Below are 20,642 nucleotides of genomic sequence, written 5' to 3'. Positions count from 1 at the left end.
TTTTAGTTTCACCATGTAGAAATTACAGCCATTACAAATCTCAAATTGTGGAGTACAGAGGCAAATACATAAATGACGGGTCTTTGTCCCTAACATTATGGAGGGCACTGTAACTGAGGTTGTGTTACACATTAAAGTATGGAGCTCACCTGCAACAGTGTTTCGAGCAGCAGTTGTGGAAAACTGAAGCGCAGTTCTCGTGTGTTTTTTTAATTTCTGCTGTAGCCCTACATCTCTTGGGACCTCGGTGGGAATTGTAAGTGTACTTGGCAAACTGTGTAGTCACACAGCGTGGAAACAGCCCCTTCGACCCAACTTGCCCACGCCGATCACATGTCCCATCTGGACTAGTCCCACCTGCCTGCGTTTGGCACATCTCCCTCTAAACCTTTCCTATCCATGTACCTGTCCAAATGTCTGTTAAAAGTTGTAATAGTACCTGCCGTGCACTGCACTGCAATATAGTTTGCCTCCATGCAGGGTCTTACTAAGTTATCTAAAGGCAATATTCCTTGCAGAACTTTGCCTTTGCAAACAACCTTGATGAAATAGCAATAACCAACCTGATCTCCCGGTGGCTCAACACTTCAACTCCCCCTTCCATTCCCAATCTGACCTTTCTGTCCTGGGCCTACTCCATGCCAGAGTGAGGACCACCGTAAATTGGAGGAGCAGCACCTCATATTTTGCTTGGGTAGTTTACACCCCAGCGGTGTGAATTCTCCAATTTCAGGCAGTCCCTCCTTCCTCCCTCTTTCCCCTCCCCTTCCCAGCTCTCCCACAGCCCACTGTGTCCGCCTCTTCCTTTCTTCTTCCCGTCCCTCCACATCACCTCCACATCAGTCTGAAGAAGGGTCTTGACCCGAATAGTCACCTATTCCTCCGCTCCATAGATGCTGCCTTACCCGCTGAGTTTCTCCAGCATTTCTGTCTACCTTCGATGAAATAGTCGTTCATTTTCTCTCAACAAGATTTGGAAGTGCATTTGGTAGAAATGGAAGTGGGCAAATAGCATTGATGCAAAGAAAGCTGGAAGACATGGAGGCTTTTTATTGAGTCTAGTTTTGCAGCACCAAAACAGGCCCTTGTGCGGATCATGCTGACTACCAAATACTCGTCTACATTATTCTATTTACTAACACTTGATCCATAAATATCAATGCCTTGGCAATTCTAGTGCTCGCAGACAGGTTTGTAGGTTCATTGGCTTTGGTAAAGATTGTAAATTGTCCCTACTGTGCAGTACTAGTGTACAGGATGATCGCTGGTCAGGGCGGACTCGGTGGGCCAAAGGGCCTGTTTTGGTGTTGTATCTATAAACTAAATGAAAGAAAGGATGGACACCACCAACTTAGCCACTGACTGTATGATTGTTGAGAATTATTTTTTTGGGATTCCATGAATAGCCACTCCGCCATTTAGTTGCTGCCGATTCCCCAGTCTCTTAACGTCACTATGGCATCGGCCTCACCACCATCCCTGGCAGCGTGTCACCCTCTGTGTAAATAAAAAACCTGCCCCGCGCCTCATCTGTAAACTTTGTCCCTTTCACCTTAAAGCTGTGCCCTCTAGTCTTTGACACTTCCATCCCGGGGAATAAAGTTATGACTGTCTGCCCTATATATGTCTCTTATAATTTTTTACACTTCTATCAGGTTTCCCCCTCAACCTCTGGCATTCCAGAGAAAACAGTCCAAGTCTGTCAAACCTCTTCTTGTAGCTAATACCTTCTAACCCAAGCAGAATTCTTGTAAACCTCCCCCACACTTTCTAAAGCATCCATATCCTTCTTGTAACGAAGTGAACTAAAGTCCTACAAAGCAACATCATGACCTCTGGACTCTTATACTCAATGCCCTGACTGATGGAGGCAAACATGTCACATGCCGCCTTTATCACTCCATCTATTTATGTTGCCACTTTCAGGGAGCTATGGGCTTGGGCCCCAAGATCCATCTGTACATCAATGCTTTTAAGTGTCTTGCTGTTAACTGTAGATTTTCCCCTTGCATTTCATCTCCCAAAGTGCCAATGCCTGACTTTCATGAAACACCTTCAAGCTCCGGGAATATGCAAGTGAAATTGGGATCCTACACTTCCATACCAGTTTAATCAATCATTAATTTCCTGACCTGTTTTTACATTTTGTTTTAATTTTAAGATGTTGAACTTCTCTAGTCTGAAGAGGGGTCTCGACCTGAAACGTCACCCGTCTATGTTCTCCAGAGATGCTGCCTGACCTGCTGAGTTACTCCAGCACTCTTTGTCTTTGATCTATCCTCTATCTTTGCCCTGCCCCTGCCAGTTCTATCGGATAATCCAACTTTCTTTGGCACAGTATTTGCCCCCAAATACTAATCTGCTTACTTTCTGCTCTAGTGTAGCTGGGGCATGTTGTCCGGTGTGGGGAAAGTTGGTTTGAAGACCTGTTTCCACGCCGTATGATTCAATTACTCTTATTTCCCCTCCCCCCCCCCACCCCCCCTTGACAAACCAGTGTAAACAGTGTGAATGTTGCTACAATTGAACTAATCCAGTTGAGAACAGCTTGGTAGCAAGTGGAGAAAATAAGAAACTTGATAACTATTAAGGTTGCAAAGTTTTACTGCATTGTGCTGACATTTTATTTATTCTTTGTTGAATTTTAGATAATACTTTAGGCGAAAATGGTTCAAGAAGTCACTCGACGCTAGCAGTTCGAGACAAAGTGCTGACCAAGACAACTTTTCACAAAGAGCCTGTGATGCTCGAGCTGCCGTCGTCTGATCACGCTGGGCTACAGTGCAATCGCGCGGGCACCACACTTCATACACTGGACGGCATGAACTCCACAGACTTGCCCTCGTACCAGAATGCGTTCATCAAAGCCAAGAAGCCAGAGCACTCTGTCTCCAACTTCTCTAACGAGGCCGGTTACGATTTGAGGTACAGCGGATGCGGCGAGGACAATGTGAAGTTTGTGGACCCTGACATGGTGGCTAGATCTCTGGATGCCGCCTGTGAAAGCAAACATGCGAGCAGTGACTACGAGAATCAGGTGTCGCCTCAAACTGATCGACTGCAGAGAGTGAAACGGTTTTTGAGCATCAACTGCGAAAATAACTCATCGTCTGGTCACCGGAGAAGCCCAACGAGCGAAGGAGAATTCCACACCAATCCAAATCTCAGTTCCTTAGTCGGAAGGATGGCTAATAAAGTTCCACTCGCCTTCAATAAAAAAGAAAACAGCCTGTACGATAAACCGCTGATGCCCCTAATAGGTATGAAAAATGGGGTTCAGCTTTTTGAGCAACACAAGAACTCCTCCACGGATGTTGGACCTAGCATGGAACAGAACCTTAAGATCAGATACGAAGACTTTCAGGCAACTCAAAGGGAGAAAACGGTTATTGATCAGCACGAGACACAGTACACATTTTTTCCCAGTGTGGTGCTTCCCAATTGTCTGAAGTGCCCAGAAAAGGTCTTCAAGAAGCTGAAATTAAACAGAAGGAAATCAAATGGGTCCCAAGTGACCCGGAAGTCTGCCGTACCAAAGATAAGTGCCCGATCTGCTGAGTGTTCTCATGGCACTGGCTCGATGCAAAACACAGGGCCACAGGAGCACAAGTCTGTTCCGTCTAAAGACGCTGTGCTGCCAGGAGCATCCCCCAGCTTTACTGTGGCAAGGTCTTCACAAAATGGACTAGAGGGTCAGTCATTCAAACTAGCGTGCAGTAAGTACACTCTCCGGACCAAGCGGAAAGTGAGCTACGAGGCGGAAGACGGTGAACTTGCTCAAGGCTCGGAGATGTTAAAGGCAGGTCCGGCTCGGCCAGAGTGTTTGAAAGTTGGTGACAATGGGGCGGAACAGTCTCAGCAAACGCGCAAAAGGAGGAGGCTTAATAAGGAGCCCCCCGTGATAATAAAATACATTATCATTAACCGGTTCAAAGGGAGGAAAAACATGTTGGTGAAGATAGCGAAAGTGGACTCGAAGGAAGACCACGTGGTGCTCAATGATGACAAACTGCAGCGGTACCAGAAGCTTTCCCCACTAAAAGACTGGTGGCCCAAGATCACCGAGCCTGCTCTTGTTCGCAAACCTTTGACCGCACCGACACCAAAGAGAGGAAAGAAACCAAAAGTTCTAGTGAGCTTAAAGAAACGAGCGGGAAGGTTCAAAAAATTGCCGAGGAAAGAAAAGCTGAGAGCCGCCGGGCAAAGTCAAGTAAGGACAAAGAAGATAGAATTTGCCCCCCTCTCTCCTCCGTCACCTTGCTACAGTGCTGAGGCTGATGACTGTTCAACGGAATATAAAGACGTCATGTCTAAGCTTGGATTTATGTCGGAGAGAACGCCAAGTCCTTCTAAACCATCTCCACCTCGATGTTGGTCACCGAGTGAGATGCAGGAGGACGGAATGCCGGCCTTTGCCTCCATGGAAGAAGACGACGCACTGGTGAGAGACTGCGATCCTTGTGCTCTAAGGATTTCTGGTGAGAAATGTCCGGCACGAGGTAGCAGAAGCGGCGACAGTAAGCAATGTTTGAAATCCAGGAAAAAGTCGCCCTGCGCTGCTAACTGTGCAGCGGCTAAAAAGACCAAGGGACCCCAGAAAACCAAGCAGGTGGCGAGCGGCGGAAAAGCCGAACAGAAGGGGAAACACCGCAAAAAAGCCAGGAAAAGATGGACTCGGAAACAGAAAAGCAAAATTTCACCCTCTGGCGACAAGCAAGACGCAGTGCAAAGCTCGGAAGGCCATGAGCAACAAGGAAGTTGTGAACTGATCAATGGTGAACTGAACTCGTCTTCCACAGAGAAAGTTGGAAGCGGGTTTTGTAAAAATGTTGATGATGTACTTGTAGAACCTTGCAAATCTGACAAACAACCCGGTATTCCCCTCAGCATCTGCTCAACTGGGCATCTTCCCTCAACGCAGCCATACTCTGAAGATGTTCAAGGAGAGTCCGGTGGTTACTATTGCTCTTTGCTGGAGACCGATGAAAATGCGGACTTGCCCGCGTTTACCTACCCACCAGTCGAGACTGTCTCAGATGCGTTATCTCAATTAGCAACGCCTCCTCAATCCCAGATGCATTTCAGCCTCGGTAAATCTAGTCCACACCCTGATCCCATCTACGTGTTGGAGAACAAAGCTCAAATGAAAGAGAACTTTAGGTTACCGATGGACACTAACGTGGCGTCGCAAGCAGAATTCGCCCTGTCTCAAAGTGAGCATTGCTTCGGTCACCTAACGGGGGCTTCTGCCGTTCCCTCGTCCCAGCCTGTGCAGTATTCCCATCTGCCAGTCCCTTCTGCCGTGGACGTGTGCGGGCTTCAGAGAAACAAACTATCACAACAGATGTCACAAGCTATTAGCCACATGCAAACCGCTGGCCAACCTGGTTGTCACATGAAGGAAACTCAAAATGGAGGCCGCCTGCACATGTACGGGCCTGAACATACGTCGGCGTTAGCCCAGTCAGGGCTTGTGGCCGATGGTAAAGCGAACCATCTATCTCAATACGTCCCGCAATCCAAACCATATCAGCAGCCCAAACCCACACTCCCTCTGCCCGACACAAGTCAACACCCCACGGATCCGTCTGTCAACAATGCTGCCGGCTTAGCCGCCAGGGTGTCACTGGTAGGAAATGGAAAGGATGGCCCATGTCTTAATTACACTCCGGGTAACTACAATAGATTCTCAAAAAAGGTTTTCGAACGGGAGCAAGAAACCAGCAACATACTGGACATATCCGACTTCACCCCTCCTCGAATAAAACAGAAGTCCGTGTCGGAAACTTTTCTGGAGACCAACATCGTGCCGCCGTCTCAAAGATGCGAACAAAGTGTGGCGACGGATGGGCAGACGCCAATGAGTAATGGCCAGTCCAGTCTCGTTGTGTTGAGGGAGATGCTGCAGAAACGGCAACAAAAAGCACAGCAAGCCAGCGTTCAAAGCCCTGTAGCAAAACCGCAGTTTCATAGAGATATCTCCCGGACAAATGAGCAAAACGAGGGCAGTAAAAGCTCTGGCGACTCGGACCTCCCTGGCGGGATGTCTGCGGCTCAATCAAAAGCTTCCTGCAAAAAAACAAAAAACTCCAGAAGTGCTAAGCTTGGGCAGAAGAAAGCCAAAGCCACAAAAAGGGAGTTGGCCAAGAAATCCCAGACCTCTCAATCCAAATGTCCTTTCTCTGATGACAGTCCCGTTTTCCATTCAGATGCCGGCTTTGACAGCTGCTACAGTTTTGATAGTTTGTCGCCCGAACTTCCGCAGTCCTACAATTTTGACATCAACACGGTGGGACCGACCAGATACTGCACCGTCTACTCTGGGTGCCAGTTCATGCCAGCGGCCGAGCAAAACCTGCCCCAGAAGTTCCTCAGTGACGTCATTCAAGAGTCCGTTCCTGCCCAGGCCGTCATAGAGACTTGCGCAAACAAGTGCCAGAGCAGTAAACCCCAGCACCTCGAGCAGGTGAGCCGGCTAACGGACTGCCCCGAGTGGGCCCGGCCGGGCTCAATGAGCCCAGATCTCTTCGAGAAGTCCTCGTTGGACAATGGGGAGAAGCTGAAGCAGTTTAGCACCAGCTCCCACCCGTCGGTTCAGAACGCCCTGTCCAGCTCTTCAGACTCCTCGGGATCGCATCTGTCCGGAGTGTCCATCATGGACCTCAAGGACCAGTCTCCCATTCGGTGCCACGACTCGCCGGAGAATGATGCTTCGTGCAGCCCTATCGTGTCGTGCTCCAGCCAGCTGATGCTGTTGGACGAGGGCAGTGGAAGAGAGGTCTGCCTCTCCGGCCTGTCCACCGGCTCCAGCCCCAACGGGGCGATGGGGTTTATCGGCGACGAAGTTGCGCCCATGAGCTGCGAAGATCCCGAGCTCTGCGCCTCCAAGTACAGCAACTGCTCCCCAGTAACCTCCCACGGCTCTTCAGCGTCTGTCTGTTCACCACTGCAAGCCAAGAGCAACTGTTACGTCAGTCGCACCACAGGGGCCCACGTCTTGAAGCCTTTAATGTCACCGCCAAGTCGAGAGGAAATAATGGCCACTCTTCTAGATCATAATCTGGCAGAAACCGTGTACCAGGAGCCATTCTGCAGTGATCCTTCAGATGCTCCGACCAAGCCCTGGTAAGAGGTCTCATTGCCCCACACCTAATGTATATAAGACCATAAAAAATAGGAGCAGAATTAGACCATTCAGCCCATCAAGTCTACTCCGCCATTCAATCATGGCTGATCTATCTTCCCCTCTCAACCCCATTCGTAAGTTCATAAGTTATAGCAGCAGAATTAGGCCATTCGTCCCATCAAGTCTACTCCACCATTTAATCATTACTGATCTATCTTTCCCTCTCAACCCCATTCTCCCGTCTTCTCCCCATAACCCCTGACACCCTTACAAATCAAAAATCTGTCAATCACTGCATTAAAAATATGCATTGATTTAACCTCCACAACCATCTGTGGTAATGAATTCCACTAAACCTTTCCTATATATCTACCTATCCAAGTGTTATAAATTATTTTATAGTCCCTGCTTCAACTACCTCCACTGGCAGCTCGTTCCATATACCCACCACCCTCTCAGTGAAAAGATAGTCCCTCAGGTTCGTATTAAATCCTGCCCCTCTCACCCTAAACATATGTCCTCTTGTTTTTGATTCCCCTACTCTGGGTGAAAGACTCTGCATTCACGCTATCGATTCCCCTCATGACAAAATGTGATACCGTCAGTCGGCCCATGGGTACATTCCTCAATAAGATATGTATGAACTAGTGAACTAACACGTTAGCACAGTGGCGCAGCGGTAGAACTGCTGCCTTACAGTACCAGAGACTCGGGTTCGATCCTAACTACGGTGCTTGTCTGTACGGAGTTTGTACGTTCTCCCCATGACCTGCATGGGTTTTCTCCGAGATCTTCGGTTTTCCCTCCCACACACCAAAAGACATACAGATTTGTAAGTTAATTGGCTTGGTATCGATGTAAAATTGTCCCTAGTGTGTGTGTAGGATAGTGTTAATGTGCGGGGATCGCTGGTCGGTGCGGACTCAGTGGGCCGAAGGGCCTGATTCCGTGCTGTGTCTCTAAACTAAACATTTTAGTTTTGCTTAGAGGCAAAGTGTTTAGAGATAGAAACATAGAAAATAGGTGCAGGAGTAGGCCATTCGGCCCGTCGAGCCTGGAAACGGGCCATTTGCCCCACCAAGCCCACACAGTGTCAATCTCTTTGAAACTTCCTCCTTACCATCTTGAAGCTATGTCCCTGCATTTTGTTTGGTATTTCCATCAAGACTAATTGTCTACCCTATCCATGCATCTCTTAATATAATATTCTTCTTTCAAATCGCTCCTCATCCTCTGTTGGTAGAAACTTTTGAGTTTGTCCAACCTCCTTATAGCTAAAACTGTGCAATGTAAGCAGCATCCTGGCAAACCTCAGCCAGCCCTAATTTTAGTTGCAGCATGGAAACGGGCCCCTCGACCCACCGAGTCCACGCCGACCATCGATCACCTGTTAACACTAGTTCTATGTTATCTCACTTTCTCATCCACTCCCTGCACACTGGGGGAATTTTTTTTATATAGAGGCCAAATATAAATGAATACTTTATTATCACGTGTGACAGGTCACAGTGAAATTCTTTGCATGCATGCTCAAGGTATGCAAATAGTCGCCATATATTCAGTATTTAGTATTTACTTTAATGTCATTTTCACTGAGTACTTACATACACAGAAGAAACGAAAAATTGTTTCTCAATCAGTTCCTGTCAGTGCCGTTAATAAAAGCAGAATAAATACATACAACTTTAAAATTACCATATCTAAAATAGACCTAAAAATTGAAATAAAAACAGACATTCAGACCAAACAGTGGCTTTGCTTTGACAGGTGTCTAGCTGTCAAAGTATGGGCGAGGTTAGATGTGTTGGTGTATGATGTATGGGGAGGGGACACAGTCCGTTAACCAGTCTTATTGCCTGTGGAAAGAAGCTGTGTAGCATCCTGCTGGTTTTGCAGCTGATGCTCCTGTACCTCTTCCCAGATGGCAGAATGGAGAAGATGTGGTGTGATAGATACATAGAAAATAGGTGCAGGAGTAGGTCATTCAGCCCTTCGAGCCTGCACCGCCATTCATTGTGATCATGGCTGATCATCCAATTCAGTATCCTGTACCTGCCTTCTCTCCATACCCCCTGATCCCTTTAGCCACAAGGGCCACATCTAACTCCCTCTTAAATATAGCCATGAACTGGCCTCAACTACCTTCTGTGGCAGAGAATTCCACAGATTCACCACAATGTTTGGGTGATAGGGGTCCTTAATAATGGAGATGGCTCTGCTGATGCTGCGCTTCTGATAGATCTCCAACAGGAAAGGGAGTGGAGCACCAATGATCCTACTGGCTGTCTAAAGGGCGCTGGCGAAGTGACAAAGTATCCGGGCCAGGTTGGGTTCCCATTGTCCATTGTTCTTCCCCCTCCCTCATGGGGATCCCCCCACACCAGGTCCTCCTTTCTTCCTTTCCCCGGCAGCGGCGTCCACACTTCCACGTGGTCCATCGGTTGGCGCCGACCTCTCCATGGCGCCGATCCAGACCCCAGCCGCCGGCTCTAACTACCCAGGAGCTGGCGGCAGGCTCTGTTGACCGCGGGGCTCTGGCCTCGGCTTCTCTGCGGCCCGATGGGAGGCATCTGCCGCTGCAACCTGCCGGTAGGCAGGCTATGGACCTACAAACCCACACGTCTTTAGGACGTGGGATGAAACCCACAGTCTTAGAATAAAGGGGAGGCCATTGAAGACTGAGGTGAGAAAAAACGTTTTCACCCAGAGAGTTATGAATTTATGGAATTCCCTGCCACAGAGGGCAGTGGAGGCCAAGTCACTGGATGGATTTAAGAGAGAGTTAGATAGAGCTCTAGGGGCTGGTGGAATCAAGGGATATGGGGAAAAGGCAGGCACGGGTTATTGATAGGGGACGATCAGCCGTGATCACAATGAATGGCGGTACTGGCTTGAAGGGCCGAATGGCCTCGTCCTGCACCTATTGTCTATGTTTCTAAGTATGTGCAAACTCCACACAAACAGAACGGCAGGTCAGGATGGAACCCATGTCCCTGACGCTGTGAGGCAGTGGCTCTACCAGCTGCACCACCGTGATGAGCTGACATGGCAGATCATTGTCACAAAGGCTGATATGTTTCCAGTGTGCAAAACTGCTGATGCAGCATAAATCTATTTTGCTTAATGTATCAATAAGTTTGGCCTTGCAAAACACATTTCCTGTTACTTAGCCAGTTCAGTCTACACTCTTCCCAGAATTTCACCCCTTCAACAGTTCAGAACACTTCTCAACTCTAAATTTCAGTTTATTCTTGTCACGTGTACTGAGGTACAGTGAAAAGCTTGATTGCTGTCCACTCTGATCGGATAATACTGTACATGAATACAACCAAGCACAATATGACTATAAAAGGTAGGGTGAAGGATCCACTTGGCTCCCTCTCTCCACTGGCTCCCTGTGCGGTTCCGAATAAATTTCAAGATCCTTCTTTATGTTTACAAAGCCCTTAACGGGCTTGCCCCCACCTACATCTAAAGTCTGCTTACCCACCACACCACCTCCAGGTCCCTCAGATCGGCCGACTTGGGGTTACTGAACATCCCGCGGTCTAGGCATAAGCTCAGGGGCGATCGTGCCTTTGCGGTTGCAGCTCCTAGACTGTGGAACAGCATCCCTCTTCCCATCAGAACTGCCCCCTCCATCGACTCCTTTAAGTCGAGACTTAAAACTCATCTCTACTCTCAAGCCTTTCTTGACGTCCTCTGAGGCAGGGCTATATGTGTGTATTTATGTATGTAATTAATCTATGAACCAATGTTGTATAACGTTAGTACCTCCACCAATGTAAAGCACTTTGACCAACAAGAGTGTTTTTTAAATGTGCTGTAGAAATAAAAGTGACTTGACTAAGATCGCTCAGCATTCCAGAGAAAAAATCCAACGTCTACAATGACATAGGTTGGAGATTAGGGACTGTGCCCCAGTTTATGGAAGGTCCATTCAGAGGTCTGATACAAAGAGTATTCAGAACTCTAATGGAGTAGTTCTTTGAACAAATGTCATCTTATTTCTTCAGGCAAAAGACCTCCTGATGTCATTAATACCTTTCAGTATTTATTTGTGAACTAAAAGTTTTTATTCACTTACACAATAAGAACCTCAGCGTCCCGTCCTGAAACGTCACCTATCCATTTTCTCCACAGATGCTGCCTGACCCGCTGAGTTACTCCAGCACTCTGTGAAACGTCACCTATCCATGTTCTCCACAGATGCTGCCTGACCCGCTGAGTTACTCCAGCACTCTGAAACGTCACCTATCCATGTTCTCCACAGATGCTGCCTGACCCGCTGAGTTACTCCAGCACTCTGTGAAACGTCACCTATCCATGTTCTCCACAGATGCTGCCTGACCCACTGAGTTACTCCAACACTCTGTGAAACGTCATCTATCCATGTACTCCACAGATGCTGCCTGACCCGCTGAGTTACTCCAGCACTCTGTGAAACGTCACCTATCCATGTTCTCCCCAGATGCTGCCTGACCCGCTGAGTTACTCCAGCACTCTGTGCCCACCACGGATGTTACCATCCTACTGAGTTCCTCCAGCACTTCGTGTTTTGATCAAGATTCTAGCATCTGCAGTCTCTTGTGTCTCCTTGATTTCACTAGAAACTTTTTCTTTCTACTGTTTAACATCTAAAATACAGTCAATTAAATGTTTGTTGGAATATTACTAGGATTAATATCAAATAGCTTGAACTAAGTTTTACTATGAACCTATTTGACCCATCCACCCCCATTATTTCTGCAGCTTGATACCACTTAGTCTTCACTCCTTCCCTGACTAATGACGAGGCTTTGACCTGAAATATTGACTGTTTTACTTCCAGAGATGCTACCTGACCCACAGAATGTTTCCAGCATGCCCTGTTTTTATTTCAGATTTTCATCATCTCAAGTTATGTTTTTGCTTTTCAGGGCTTGTTTTTAAAAAAATAGGCTTTTTTTTAAAAAGATTTTGTGAGTAACTCCTTTTTTTAATGATTTTGTGAGCCACTCCTTCAGACTGAAGAAGGGTCTCGACCCGAAACGTCACCTATTCCTTCGCTCTATAGATCCTGCCTCACCCGCTGAGTTTCTCCAGCATTTTTGTCTACCTTTGGAGGTGTGCGTTTTCAAACCTGTACTTCATGCCAGATAGGAGAGGGAAGAAGAGGGAGTGACCGGGGTAGCACACAAACCAAAGATGATTGCTAAAAGCCCTGTCCCACTGTACGAGTTCATTCAAGAGCTCTTCTGAGTTTTTTTCTAAATCAAACTCGTAAGCACGTAGAATGTACGTAGCGGGTACGTCGGAGCTCAGGGACGTCTCTTAGCGGCTCGTAACGCTAACGGCAGGTACTCGGGAAACGCGGTAAGCTCGGGAAGACTCGTGAAGATTTTTCAACATGTTGAAAAATGTCTACGAGAGCCCTGAGTACCGAAGAGCGGCCATTACCGTAAATCACCAAGTTCGAATCAGGGCAAACTCAGGAGAACTCTTGAATGAACTTGTACAGTGGGACAGGGCTTTAAGAGTGAAATTATTTTTACAAATTTACAATTCCATCTTTATCTATACCATAGCTCTCATGCTCGGAACCACTATGTAAACAAATTCCACTAAATGATTGTTGGTGGAAGTGATTCAGCCAGTTGAGTACTAGATAAGAGCATATTATGGTCAATAAGTAGCAGATCATGAAGAGCTATGTACAAAAACAATTGTTCAATTGTGCAACACTGCAGTCAGTTCATTAACCTGAAACAATTGTGTTGGTTCTACTCTCAAACATATCATCTAACTTCCTGAGCATTCCCTGTATTTTCTGTTTTATTACACTGTTCCCAGGATAGGGGGAATCAAGAACTGGAGGACTTGGGTATAAGGTGAGAGGGGAAAGATTTCATAGGAACCCGAGGGGCAACTTTTTCAGAGGATGGTGGGTGGGTGGGTGTGGAACGAGCTGCCAGTGGAGGTAGTTGAGGCAGGTCTAATAACAGCACTTAAAAGACACTTGGACAGGTACATGGATAGGAAAGGTTACTCCAGTTTCCGTGTCTATCTCTGGAAAGGTTTGGATGGATATGGGCCAAATGCAGGCAAATGAGACTAGCATGGACGAGTTGGGACTGAAGGGCCAGTTTCCATGCTGCTTGACTCTCTAACTCCAGGCACTGCAGCATTTACACTGAAATGATCCTAGCAAAATTGTGCTTCTGTGGAAACCTGGTCGTGTCCATCACACCAAATTGTTCTTTCCTTCAACACTAGGGAGATTGGAGGACGCATTTTGACGGTTGAAACCAGGTTACCAAATGAGTTGCCGGAATTTGACGGGGATTTCTTGCTGGAAGGTCTACAGTTCTGGAAGATGGCCTTATCGGCGATGACCCAAAATGCCCGGCCAGTCTCCCCCGCCTTCACGGGGAGCAGGCATTCGGTTGCTCAGAGAGACGGCGTTGGCTCGGGAACTGCCGAAGACTGCAAGATTATAATACTGCCGTGTAAAAGCCCTCCCAGCCTACAGAGGGTGCAGTTGTGGCTCCAGGCAAAACGAGAGTATGACCATTCGAGGAGATGTTCGACAAGCCAGGAGACGGGCGCCAACCGCGATGGGTGCTTGCCGCCTTCGCCGGCCGAGCAGGCTTCCTCGTCGGAGCGAGTGGCTGCACCGGCGTCTGCAGCTCCTGCTGAAGAACAGACGGCAGAGGACAGCCACGACACCGACCCCTCTCCCGAACCATCGCCCCTCAAAACCCCGGAGCACGGCAACGCCAAGCAGAGGTCTCCCAGCCAAGCGGCCAAGGTGGCAGAGCTGCTCGAAGACGAGGACGATTACTACGGTGCGTACAGTTCTCCTGACTCCCCCCTGACATCCCCTTGGCAGCAGCCAGCTTCCCCAGACGCAAGGCCGTGGGAGCCAAACGAAGGGAGCAAGCAGCCGACCGAGCCAACGCCAGAGAGCAGTGAGAGGTCTGCAGGTGATTTACACTCACCCACCCACAGCGGCACTGGCCACAGTGATGAGCAACTGGACGATTCACCCCCTCTCTACAACCCAGCTGCTTCCGTCCGACATAGTACACCCGTGGCACACACAAAGCGTAAAGATGGGATTCCCGACGTGCTTTACTGTACTCCCATACAAATGGGTGAGTAGTCACACCTGTAGTTGCAAGTTGTCAATGTGGTTGACCAATGTTGGAAGTAAGGGCATTTTCTATTTTATTCATCTTTTTTTATTATGGGCCAGATTTTTTGATTTAAATGGGGAACAACGATCCAATTGATTTATTTTTAAGTAATCTGGGAAATCCGTTGTTCTTTCAACCGTTTGGGGACAATGCCACGAATCTCCGGAGATTCTAAGCGTGGGCAACTGTTTGACTTTGTACCTGCTGTTACAGACCTGACCGTGCTTTAGCGAATGCAGAGCATAAAGAACATCAGGGTTTTGGGAAAAAATTATGCGATCCATCAACGTCAATTGTACGCTTACCGTGTTATATTGTGGGTCATTATTGTTATCTGGCAAACTGTTTTCTGTGTAAATCTTAAGATTGGTGCCATCCCAACTGGAACCACTGTGTGTGTGTGTGTGTGTGTGTGTGTGTGTGTGTGTGTGTGTGTGTGTGTATTAGTTATTGGTTTGGCCACTGCATCAAGTGAGAAGCCGACACTGAAACTTTGGTATCACCCTACTCTTAAACAATACAACATATTTTGAGCTAAAATCTTTATAATGGCAAACTGGTAGGAAGTTGAGGGTTGTTTCTGATTGAATATTCATGAGTTAGCATGGAACGTTTTTGTACAAAAACATGCCACTTTGGAGACTGATGTCAATGGGGGAAAAAAATGTATAATGAGATAGGAAAGGTGCATGGATGTGGAACGGGCTGTCGGAGGAGGTCGGTGTGGCACGGGCTGTAGCAGCATTTAAAAGACATTTGGACAGGTACATGGATAGGTAAGGTGCACGGATATGCAGGAGGATGAGGGGTGATCTTATGGAGGTGTACAAAATCATTAGAGGAATAGATCGGGTGGACACACACAGAATCTCTTGCCCAGAGTAGAGGAATCAAGAACCAGAGGACATAGTTTAAGGTGAAGGGGGAAAGATTTCATAGGAATCTAAGGGGTAACTTCACACGGAGGGTCGTAGGTGAATGGAATGAGCTGCCGAAGGAGGTAGTTGGGGCAGGTGCTACCGCAACGTTTAAGAAACATTTAGATAGGTACATGGATAGGACAGGTTTAGAGGCATATTGGCCAACTGCAGGCAGGTGGGACTAGTGAAGCTGGGACATCTTGGATAACATGGGCAAGTTGGGCCGAAGGGCCTGTTTCCGTACTCTATGACTACCATAATGTTGAATGGATTTCACGTGGGGGTTCCAACATAGCGTCTTTTGTACAGGCTTTGGTAGGATACGTAAAGATCCATTTGTAATCCATACAGGCGGCAGTTGTAGGCTAGGACTTCATTCTTTGGAGCACAGGAGGATGAGGGGTAAGATCATGAGGGGAATAGATAGAGTAGGTGCACAGAGTAGGACAATCAAGAACCAAAGGACATGGGTTTAAGGTGAGAGGGGAAAGATTTAATAAGACAATAGACAATAGGTGCAGAAGGAGGCCATTCGGCCCTTTCAATGTGATCATGGCTGATCATCGAAGGGCCAAATGGCCTACTCCTGCACCTATTGTCTACACATAGTAAATTGTTGATAATAGGTAAATGAATAGTAATCTCTGGGGAATAATGGTAATATGGGGACAATTTAAAAAAACGGAATAGTGCAGATGGGTGCTTGATGATCAGCATGGACTCGGTGGGCTGAAGGGCCTGTTTAATCACTGGATGACGAGGTGCTTTGCAGAATGTGTTGTGAACATCGTTATTTCATATATCAATTATTTTCACTTGCTCAGAACCCAGACACCAGAAGATAAGTCAAAGAAAGGCCAGTCATTCTGACTCATTGAGGAGAGTTCTGCTAACAACTCAACTTAAGGTAACAGTCCTATTTTAATAAAATTCCCTTGCTGGTAACAGGTCAATTACTTCACTTGCACCTTAAACAAGACACAGCTGGAGTTACTCAGCGGGCCAGGCAGCATCTCTGGAGATCCTGCACAGATGACGTTTCACATCGAGAACCTTCAATAGAGAATAGACATAGACAATAGGTGCAGGAGTAGGCCATTCGGCCCTTCGAGCCAGTGTGATCAATGTGATCATGGCTGATCATCCCCAATCAGTACCCCATCCAGAGAACCTGCCTCCACTGCCCTCTGAGGCAGAGAAGGGATTTATGAAGATGCTGCCAGGACTCGAGGTATGGGGCAGGCTATGACTTTATTCCTTGGAGGTTGAGGAGTGACAATAGACAATAGACAATAGGTGCAGGAGTAGGCTATTCGGCTCTTCGAGCCAGCATCGCCATTCAATGTGATCATGGCTGATCATCCCCAATCAGTACCCCGTTCCTGCCTTCTCCCCATATCCCCTGACTCCGCTATCTTTAAGAGCCCTATCTAGCTCTCTCTTGAAAGCATCCAGAGAACCGGCCTCCACCGCCCTCTGAGGCAGAGAATTCCACAGACTCACCACTCTCTGTGTGGAAAAAGTCTTCTTCAGTCTGAAGAAGGTTCCCAACCCGAAACATCATCTATCCACGTTCTACAGAGATGCTGCCTGACCAGCTGAGTTACTCCAGCACTTTGTCTTTTTGTTTTGTAAGCCAGCATCTTCAGGTCCTGGTATCTGCTCTGCACTTGTATGTTGACACCCGTTTCCAATGCAGGTAGGAACACAATGGTTAAAGCCGTGGAGATGCTGGAGTTGAAAGCTGAAGGGTTAATGAGTGATCTTGTCAGTGTTTTCAATGGTAATTCCATAGTCACCTTTGCAACAGTAATAACCAGTGTGCACAGTCTTTCTAGTGTCTCGGCTTTGTCAAATGTCTCCATCTGAGCGGCACGGTGGTGCAGTGGTAGAGCTGCTGCCAATTCCACAGATTCACCACCCTCTGACTAAAGAAATTCCTTCTCATCTCCTTCCTAAAGATACGTCCTTTAATTCTGAGTGTGTGCCCACGGGCACCTATTACTGTGTTCCATTCAGAGCGATTTGGTGAATTTGGAATCAGCGACCGTGAATTTGGTGTTAGCGACGGTGATCGCTGGTCGGCACGGACGCGGTGGGCCGAAGGGCCTGTTTCCATGCTGTATTATTAAAGGTGAAATGGCCGCCGGGTTTTAGGAGTCATCTTGCTCCCTTTCAGGATTCCTTGTTGGTTTTCCAATTACCTGTTAAATATTTAGAAATTCTACTGCAATTAATATAAAATCCGGCTGTCGCCCTTTGGAGAAAACCCCGTGATTTTTGTCTGTGCCTTTTTTTTTCAGAATCAGTTTGCTGTTCAGTCTTCGAAGAAAATGACATCCCAGATTGAAGGGCCAACGTTAAACAACACATATGGCTTCAAAGTCAGCCAGCAAAACCTCCAGGAGGCAAAAGCTCTGCATGAGGTACTGTACACTTTCTGTCTGACGTGTCCTTTGTACTTTGCAAACACTGATAATCGATATGTTCATAGGTGATAGGGGCAGAATTAGGCCACTCGGCCCATCAAGTCTGTTCCACCATTCAATCGTGGCTGATCTATCTCTCCCTCCTAACCCCATTCTCCTGCCTTCTCCCATAACCCCTGACACCCGTTTATCTTGTACTTTAGTGCAAGAGTTTCACTTGTACTTTAGTATCCATGCGTGGTAAACTGCGGCTGCAATCGTTAAATGTTAGGTAGACACAAAATGCTGGAGCAACTCAGCGGGTGAGGCAGCATCTAAGGAGAACAGGAATGGGTGACGTTTCGACCCGAAACGTCGCCCATTCCTTCTCTCCTTAGATGCTGCCTCACCCGCAAAGTCACTTCAGACTTCGTCTGAAGAAGGGTCTCGACCCGAAACGTCACCCATTCCTTCTCTCCATAGATGCAGCCTCACCCGCTGAGTTACTCCAGCATTTGTGTCTACCTTCGATTTTATCCAGCATCTGCAGTTTTTTCTCACACATGGTTAAATGTTACTTGTGAGCTGTAGATTTCAGAATATTTTTGTGCAAAAGGAGATGTCTTGCATTCCTATCATACCTATCATGGTATTGAGCCAGTGGAATACCTAGGGCACGTAATCACAACTGCGCCGTTAGAGCAAACTGCAGCAGACTACACTGCATCATTTCACTCGGTCCACCAAGGCCCACTGTATCTCCTGGCTGCCAACCATTCCCCACACTGTCCTTTCCGTCCTGGGACTCCTCCATTGCCAGAGTGAGGCCACACGCAAACTGGAGGAACAGCACCTCATATTTTTAACATAGGTTTAAGGTGAAGGTGAAAAGATTGAATAGGAATCTGAGGGGTACCATTTTCACACAAAGGGTAGTGGGTGTATGGAACATAGAAAAATAGAAACATAGAAAATAGGTGCAGGAGTTGGCCATTCGGGCCTTCGAGCCTGCACCGCCATTCAACATGATCATGGCTGATCATCCAACTCAGTATCCCGTACCTGCCTTCTCTCCATACCCCCTGATCCCTTTAGCCACAAGGGCCACATCTAACTCCCTCTTAAATATAGCCAATGAACTGGCCTCGACTACCTTCGAGTTGCAAGAGGAGGTAGTTGAGGCTGGGACTATCCAAACGTTTAAGAAACAGTTAGACAGGTACATGGATAGGACAGGTTTAGAGGGACACAATAGTCAATAGGTGCAGGAGCAGGTCATTCGGCCCTTTGAGCCACCACTGCCATTCAATATGATCATGGCTGATCATTCCCAATCAGTACCCCGTTCCTGCCTTCTCCCCATATCCCCTGACTCCGCTATCTTTAAGAGATCTATCTAGCTCTCTCTTGAAAGTATCCAGAGAACTGGCTTCCACCGCCCTCTGAGGCAGAGAATTCCACAGACTCACAACTCTCTGTGAGAAAAAGTGTTTCCTCGTCTCTGTTCTAAATGACTTACTCCTTATTCTTAAACTGTGGTCCCTGGTTCTGGACTCCCCCAACATCGGGAACACGTTTCCTGTCCAAACCCTTAATAATCTTTTATGTTTCAATAAGATCCCCTCTCTTCCTTCTAAACTCCAGAGAACACAAGCCCAGCCGCTCCATTGTCTCAGCATATGACAGTCCCGCCATCCCGGGAATTAACCTTGTAAACCTGCGCTGCACTCCCTCAATAGCAAGAATGTTGTTCCTCAAATTAGGGGACCAAAACTGCACACAATACTCCAGGTGTGGTCTCACTAGGGCCCTGTACACGGGCCAACCACGGGTAGGTGGGACATGTTGGCCGGTGTGTGGGCAAGTTGGGCCGAAGTGCCCATTTCCACTCTGGTTCACTCTATGACTCTATTAGACAATAGACAATAGGTGCAGGAGGAGGCCATTCGGCCCTTCGAGCCAGCGCCATCATTCAGTGTGATCATGGCTGATTATCCACAGTCAGTACCCCGTTCCTGCCTTCTCCCCATATCCCCTGACGACTTTATCTTTAAGATCTATTCCGCTCAGGTAGCTCACAACCCAACGGTATGAGCATTGAAGTCTCCATTTTTACGGATAACTGCCCCCTTTTTCCTTCTTTGTGCTACCCAACCCATATCCACCATCCTGTCCTTTCTTCCCCGTCCCATTCCTCCTATGTTTGTGGCCAGGTCCCTTCTTCAAACTGGTTGTTGTCGGGGGTGAATGGTGGAGGCAGGACAACGGCAAGTGAGTGATAGGTGGATACAAGTGAGGGTCAGGTGGGTGGAGGAGGGGACAGATTGTTAAGGGCTTGGACACGCTAAATGATAACTAAACAATCAGATATACATAAGTGTCCTTTACAATTCCCATCTATCAGCAACACAAGATGATGAGGGAGTGCAGCGTAGGTTTACAAGGTTAATTCCCGGGATGGCGGGACTGTCATATGCTGAGACAATGGAGCGGCTGGGCTTGTACACTCTGGAGTTTAGAAGGATGAGAGGGAATCTCATTGAAACCATACAAGATTGTTAAGGGCTTGGACACACTAGAGGCAGGAAACGTGTTCCCGATGTTGGGGGAGTCCAGAACCAGGGGCCACATTTTAAGAATAAGGGGTAAGACATTTAGAACGGAGACGAGGAAACACTTTTTCTCACAGAGAGTGGTGAGTCTGTGGAATTCTCTGCCTCAGAGGGCGGTGGAGGCAGGTTCTCTGGATGCTTTCAAGAGAGAGCTAGATAGGGCTCTTAAAGATAGCGGAGTCAGGGGATATGGGGAGAAGGCAGGAACGGGGTACTGATTGGGGATGATCAGCCATGATCACATTGAATGGCGGTGCTGGCTGGAAGGGCCAAATGGCCTACTCCTGCACCTATTGTCTATTGACATAGGACACAGGTGAAGACAGCTAAAGTGTCAGACAAGGAGAAAAGCTGGAGAGAGGGATATGGGTGGAAAGGGACAGGGTGGGGGGGAAGAG

The 20,642-nt window shown here is 47.6% G+C and overlaps 1 protein-coding gene across 1 annotated transcript in view; it reads left to right on the top strand.

Annotated features, from left to right (window-relative positions):
• Positions 1 to 20,642, top strand: part of rev3l (REV3 like, DNA directed polymerase zeta catalytic subunit) — a 219,476-nt gene that overhangs the window by 142,620 nt on the left and 56,214 nt on the right. The window contains exons 13-16 of the mRNA XM_033022004.1: positions 2,649 to 7,125; positions 13,382 to 14,262; positions 16,049 to 16,131; positions 17,528 to 17,650. Of these exons, the coding sequence (XP_032877895.1) occupies positions 2,649 to 7,125; positions 13,382 to 14,262; positions 16,049 to 16,131; positions 17,528 to 17,650 (5,564 nt within the window). The remainder of the gene's footprint in view (positions 1 to 2,648; positions 7,126 to 13,381; positions 14,263 to 16,048; positions 16,132 to 17,527; positions 17,651 to 20,642) is intronic.

The sequence above is a fragment of the Amblyraja radiata genome, chromosome 5, assembly GCF_010909765.2.
Source record: "Amblyraja radiata isolate CabotCenter1 chromosome 5, sAmbRad1.1.pri, whole genome shotgun sequence".
Lineage (NCBI taxonomy): Eukaryota > Metazoa > Chordata > Chondrichthyes > Rajiformes > Rajidae > Amblyraja > Amblyraja radiata.
Note: the sequence above shows the minus strand (reverse complement) of the source record. Positions and strands in the feature narration are given on the sequence as shown.